Consider the following 7,252-nt stretch of genomic DNA (forward strand, 5'->3'; position numbering starts at 1 on the left):
ACCTCGGATCCTTTGCGAACCGAAATCTTGAATATAAAAGCACGACGTTCGGGCCCGTCGATAATGTTCGGCCGTTCGAAAATTTACATACGGTTAGCCTAAATTTTCACTCGGACTACTCGCCCGTCCAGTATTCCGTATAAATATAGATGTGACGCTGAATCGAAGACTTGTGTGAAAGTGTACGCCGCCTTGGTAGGAAGTGTATTGTCTACCGATTGAACCCGCTGGCTTCTTATATTCAGTGGCCGGCGCGCGGCTTAGTTACAAACTACTATCGTGTGCAACCGGGGAAGAATCATAGTGTTCTCGGTGATAATGTGGATTCGCTCGTTAGTTTGCATGCTCGTCCTGGCCGCGGTGGCGCGTAGCATCAATTGCGAGGCAGTAAGTAACTGTTTCGGCACCGCTATCCTCGCTGACACTCGCTTCTTCGCTATCGCACCGCCTCCATCGAATCGTTCATTTTATAAAATGATATATATATATATATATATGTATAATAATAACATATATATATATATATATATAATAACATATATAATAATATACATATATATATATATTATATATGTATAATAATAATAACTTATATGTATAAATTTATATATATATAAATATATATATTTATGGGACCGACAATATTGCCGCGGTGGTTTATCTGCTTGGAAATTTTGTAACATCTGCGCAATTATTTTCTCCAACTAAATGCACATTCTGTTCGGAATAATAATAGCTTGAGTTGCACTTGTTTAGTATTTTTGTAACGTAAAGTCGTTCTTATAAGACATTTCTGCGGCGGCTTATTTTCTGGATCGTCGGAGGAAATTTGAAGTCTTTCAAACTTTTTCTGGAAAACGTGAAATGACAGTCGAATGATCTTTCGTCTAACGCAGCGGAAAGATAAAGCGACGATGGCTAATTTGTAGAAATTGAGATTACGGAACGAAGTCGAAAATTCGCGATGAACAAATATTTTTACAGTAATTTTTAGTATCTTTATATTATATCGTTGTTAACGATCGCTGCTTTTGTGAATGTATTTGTATAAAATCGTCTGATTAGAAATAAGCGTTCTAAATGTTTAATCAAATGATTATTTTTCCTGATTGATATTTCTTTTTTCTATCAAATTTCACTAAAGAGATTAGTTATCCAACGAAGTCTGTACAATTTATTAAACAAATACAGGCATTAATAATTCGTTGTCTCTCGAGATAAGATTTTCTTATAAATCTTCCGCAGCACTTCCCTCGGTTGCTACTAATTAAACTAATTTACTAACTTAGTTTATCCTCTTCGCTCGTTCTTCACGCTCGTGTTCACTCAATTAAATATTGTTTTATTAAAAATATATATTTATTGTAGGATGCACAACCAGCAGCAGTTGCGGACAATCAGAATGTTACCTTGAATGGTACATTGGCTGACGCGACGTCAGTGGACGACAAAAATTTTTGGGAATGGCTATATGGTATCATAGGTGCGCCGGTGCTGACAACAACTCAATCTCCGCCGCCAATGAACGAGATTAAAAAATGCATGCCTTGCCGTAAGATAAATCGTTTCTCGTACTAATTCAAACTTTAATTTTCACATCAATTCGTTCTTAATTTCTTCGAGCCGAAATTGAAAAGAAAGAATTATACATAACGTTTATAGAGGACGTATCCTGGTTCTCAAGCTTCGACGAATTCATTTTTTTGCATCTTTTTTTTTAAATATAAGTGTTTCTAGTTGATCGTTCGACTCGAAGCTTATAGAGCATCTTCGGCAAATGTCCTTTCGTCACGCGAAGAAAAATGTTTCGCATCCGTCGGTTTTTCGCATCTTTTTAACACTAGATTGCTGGAGCGTGTCAATTTGATTCATTTACGATTTTATTGCTAACTTAAATAATTTTTTTTATATAAAACATATGTTTTAAAAAAAAGTTAATAAAATGGTGAAATAAAATCGTAAATGAGTCAAATTGACTCGCTCCAGCAATTTAGCGTTACCAAAAAATATTGGAAAAACCGTTAATTTCAATTAAAAATATTGCCATTTTGTGAACAATCCAGATTTCTATGTTATCTTGGTTTAGGTCGTAGCCAGATTTATACTAAACAAGAAGAATCGTCGTTTTTTCTTTGCTATAGATCATCCCGGAATTATGCCAACGCAATTTTGCTGAAGTACTCTCGATAAATCAGGATACAACTCACCTAATTCAAAATAATTTATTGTGTGTATACCCATAAATGTCCGCGCCGAAATCTAACGCAAAAAGATTAATAGTTCTTTAGAAGGAAATTCCTAAAATGTAAAAGAAACGAAAGAAAGTCCTGAGAAATGGCGTTTAAAACCAGAATTTTTGAGACAACGTTTCATGTTGTTCCACAGAATGCGGGTTGACAAATACACAAAGGCGTATAGTGGGCGGCACGGAGACAAAAGTGAATCAATATCCATGGATGGTCTTGATGATGTTTAGAGGACGATTCTACTGCGGTGGATCGGTTATAAATTCCCGCTATGTAGTAACTGCCGCACACTGCGTTGACAGGTGACTTGACATCCCGTTTTAAATCGATTATCCTTTCAGAGCATCGTTGTTTCGCGCAACGCGATTCGAAACTAACCGAACGTCATCCGAAATCAATTTTATTGGAAGAATTTGGATAGTCTCTTGCAATCCATTCGAATATTGCGTACCCAAAAGTGTTAAATACTATTTAAACTAATTAAACTAACTATTATATACTATTTATAATATATATTATATACTACGTATATACTACTTAATTAAACTAATTATTTAAATTAATAATATGATTATTATAAGCGGTAACATTATTATTATTATTATTGTTGTTATTATTATTATTATTATTATTATTATTATTATTATTATTATTATTATTATTATTATTATTATTGTTGTTGTTGTTATTATTATTATTATTATTATTATTACTTATTGTATCAGGTGATAGTACTAGTAATGCCAGCGGTACAAATAGAAAAACAGATAATTATTATTCAGTGCTAATTGTAAATGATTCTTTTATAGAATCGTTATACGATAGTACAAAATATATTTATTGAATTAATTCGGTTATTTCTATTATCGACCAGGTTTGACCCGAGTCTCATGTCGGTTCGAATATTGGAGCACAATCAGAACTCCACCACAGAAGCCGAGACGCAAACGTTTAAGGTCGAGAGTGTGATGAAACACAGTGGTTATTCAACGTACAACTACAACAACGACATCGCGTTGGTCAGATTAACCGAGCCCATTGATTTTAAGGGAAACATGAGGCCTGTATGCCTGCCAGAAAGAGGTAAAACAATAGTTAATATAATAGTTAACCATTAATTATAATTATTAACTATTAATATAATAGTTAATAATAATTAAAAAAAATGCATTTTGTAGATCACGGTAACTTGTACGCATGCTGAAAATGTTCATCAAGTTACCGTGATCTACAAAATGCATTTTTTAAATTTTCGTTACGGGCTCACATAAAAAAGTTAAAAGAAACATCATTCTTTAATTTCTTTATCATTCCATTCAATTGCAATCTAAAAAACTTTCGTCTGCTCATTTCAAAGGAAACTGGTCGGTCTAACATCTCAAAAAATATTCAAGTGTCCTTTGAACCAATTTAAAAAAAGATTATTCCGTTTGAAAACGCGTTAACGTGCTCTCCGAGGCGACTGTAATTGAAGTCATTGATAAGACACATATAATTGAAGATGTTATAAAGTTCTCGGTCAATTCCAGAGAAATCTTTCGCCGGCGCGACCGGTGTGGTGACCGGATGGGGCGCGATCGGAGAATCCGGCCCGACGTCCCAAACTCTTCAGGAGGTCATGGTGCCGATTTTATCGAACAACGAATGTCGCAATACTAAATATCCGGCGCGAAGGATCACGGACAACATGCTCTGTGCTGGTTACAAAGAGGGAAACAAGGATTCGTGTCAGGTAATCAACAACGAACTGGACCAGAATGATCTTTACTTCAATCCACAGAAATCCCATGTATTCGCTATAACATTATTGTACATTTTATATTATAATACCACATACACACACACGCACACATACGCGCACGCGCATACACACATGTGCATTGTTTTTGTACACAGAACCTTGACGTTTAACGTCTTCGACTTTATGCTCTAATTTTGCCCCATTAGGGTGACAGCGGTGGTCCATTACACATCGCCAACGACAACAACTATCATTTAGTCGGTGAGTTCTATGTTCTACCGACTGACTGTTAACCCTTCCGCTACGTCGATCTTCCTCCGAAAGTAACCATTTTTCGTGCTATTAAAATAAGTTTACCAAACGGTCGTATGTTATATTATTCGCCTCTGTTCAGTCGCATAAATTAAGGGACGTCGTTCTTTCATTGTACCCTTAATTTCAATATTTATTTATTACACGTAGAAGCATGATTTTCCGAATAAACGACGAATTCTTTTAGTTTCGCGAAAACATTTTCTGGGTAAAATAGGTTCAGGGTTGAACTTTCAGAAACTGATACTGTAGCAAAATTGTCATCAACCCTGGAACGGTCGCGTGGGGTGTTCGACACCTCAGTCGTTTCTTTTATATTTGACGTTTCTTTATTTTTTTTATTGAAATGTTAAACGGTGTCACCTTGCTGCCAACAGCTGCATCAGCTTTTAATTAAGAGTCACAATAACGCGATTTTATTCTCGCCACAACGCATAGATTTTGCAGTAAAATTATAGAGCAAAGTATGCGTTTCGCACTTAACGACCTGACGAGATCGTTGCTGTCGTCAGCCGAAGGGTTAACAATAAACACTGATCTACACGGCGATAATAAGCACACGATGTTCGCAGGGGTCGTGTCCTGGGGCGAAGGTTGCGCGAGACCCGGTTATCCAGGCGTTTACACCAGAGTGAACCGGTACCTGACATGGATCAGCCGCAACACTATGGATGCTTGCTATTGTTGATTCGATATGTGCCAAGGAAGTGAACTGAACAATGCTCGGTCGTCCTGATGCTGCCGGGATGCGGTTTACCGTACATCCGCCGTGTCGCGGATCATTTAAATCCGTAAGCTTAAAACACTCGAGGACTACTGAAAATATACTCTCTAAAGGTTATGCTCACACAGATGCAGTGAAATATCTTGGTTCGTTAAGTCATTGTTAGGTGGTGGAAGTTTATGCAGGTGCTAGATGCGGAACTTAACAAATGCGGAAGATACTTTATAACGAGTAAATTCTCCCTAATTAATGCTCGGCTTGGAAGCAAAAATGGACAATTCGGGAAAAGGCGGTACGATTATTCCCAAATTGTCTATTTTTGTTTAGAGAGACAATTGGAGAGAATTTACTGTATTCTAAATTTTCCGCGTACAACAAAATCTCTCTAATTGTCCTTCAAATTGTAAACAAAGATGGACAATTTAGGAAGAGGTTGACAATCGGTAATTATAAAAACGAGCCGCGAGGCTCGAATAATCGTATCTCCTCTTCCCAAATCGGCCATTTTTGTGCGTAATCCGAGCGTCAATTAAGGAGAATTTACTGTACACGGTCACGTTTTTCTTTTCTTTATGCGAGTCAGAACATAGAATTAGAAATTAGCTAGTTTTACAGTAAATACTTTTTAATGGTTATTTAATTGTCTGAACTGTTAAGCTAATTTCCAGATAAATTCTGCGCGTGCAAGAAGTATGCAGAATAGACAGAACACGCAGTGATATGCAAATTGTGCAACATATTATGAAAAACATGCAAATAACACTTCTGAGATCCTTCGATCAGGATTGTTTAATCTGTGCCGGCAAAAACATGCATATGCATAAACTTCCTAGTTATCAAACGATACGAGCAAACGCGACAGAGGAGAACGTCTACGTATTTAACATAATCGCGTCTCCTTAATTATTTATTTTATACTGGGTCAACGAGTTTCATCAAACACGGCCGAGTAAAAGTTTGCGTGCACGTGAAAAGTTTAAGAACGTTCGAGAGAAACGAATGTTTCGCAACGGAACTTGTTGTAAAGACGATTCCACTTTATTCTTATTAACGGAGTTTCTTTCATTTCGATATATACGCGCCAAGGGCAGAACGTCAAACTTTTGCGCGCGGCTGCTTTTCGCTTATTTATATTTTCCGCGAGCAAATGTTACGAAGCGAGAACGGTATCCGAAATTTGACACGTGCACGTAGACTTTTATGGTTGCGCCGCCGCCAAGCCCGACAAAATGGCGTTTTCGACGGGCGTTGATGGGACACGACACACACACGAGCGACGAAACAATTGAAAATTAAGGCACGTACTCCGAGGCAAGGCTCGTAACATCGAGCATATGAGAAAGAAAGTCCCCTGGAACTTTCTCTGTTCCGACTTGGAATTTCGGTGAAAACTCACGTACCTTCTACGACACATACGCGCGGCTCCGATCGGGCCAATTGGCCCGTGCATGATATATCATTTACCGTTTACACCGCAGACACTGTAACGAGGTGTCGATTACTCGACTGTCTGTAGAGGTAAGATGAATGACCCTTCTAGCGATCGCGTTCCCATTATCGATCAACTTCTCTGTTTCGAGTTCGAAACTGCTAGCGAACATCTCGGCTAGTAATTCACTTATTACTGGTCATAATTACTGTTCATTTATTTATGGGTGAAGAATGAAACAGATATGAATTTTTTCTTTCCATGATTTTAATAAGTTGAACAAAAAAGTATTCTTGTTGTAAAAATATTCTTAACGATGCAACTACCGAGCCAGTCGAAAGCACTGATCTCTGATAATCTGTTAAAGTTATTTAATTTATAAAAATGTTTTTTTTTGAAAAAGAAAACTTTTGCTAGATTTTATTATAATATAAATTACAAGTACGAAGTTCGAATGAATGCAATCTTGTCATTGTTACGAAACAATTGTACCTTCGTCGCGTTTAGGATTAAAGTCTCTTAGGGTTAAAGTCTTCTAATCTCGTCACAGTTTTGCATTTCGCCTATTCACTTCTGTCGTTAACGTATAAAATTCGCTGTCTAGCCATTGCATCCAGTAATAAATTGTTTTGATGTTATAAGAGCTATTTATTTTGTAAGAAAACTTACATATTGATTTTTTCTGCTATTTGAGTAACAAAAAGACAATGTTAAGGTTATATTATATATTATAATATATTATATATATATATATATATATATATATATATTATTATATTATATATATATGTTATAATATA

At 36.4% G+C, this 7,252-nt stretch overlaps 1 protein-coding gene across 1 annotated transcript; it reads left to right on the forward strand.

Annotated features, from left to right (window-relative positions):
• Positions 1 to 7,093, forward strand: LOC117224947 (trypsin-1). Its single transcript, XM_033478186.2, has 7 exons — positions 1 to 387; positions 1,369 to 1,552; positions 2,386 to 2,548; positions 3,121 to 3,329; positions 3,776 to 3,978; positions 4,194 to 4,248; positions 4,872 to 7,093. The coding sequence occupies exons 1-7, from the start codon at positions 319 to 321 to the stop codon at positions 4,985 to 4,987; spliced, it is 999 nt and encodes a 332-aa protein (XP_033334077.2). The 5' UTR covers positions 1 to 318; the 3' UTR covers positions 4,988 to 7,093.
• Positions 7,094 to 7,252: the final 159 nt, after the last annotated feature.

This window comes from Megalopta genalis, chromosome 13, assembly GCF_051020955.1.
Source record: "Megalopta genalis isolate 19385.01 chromosome 13, iyMegGena1_principal, whole genome shotgun sequence".
Classification (NCBI taxonomy): Eukaryota; Metazoa; Arthropoda; class Insecta; order Hymenoptera; family Halictidae; genus Megalopta; species Megalopta genalis.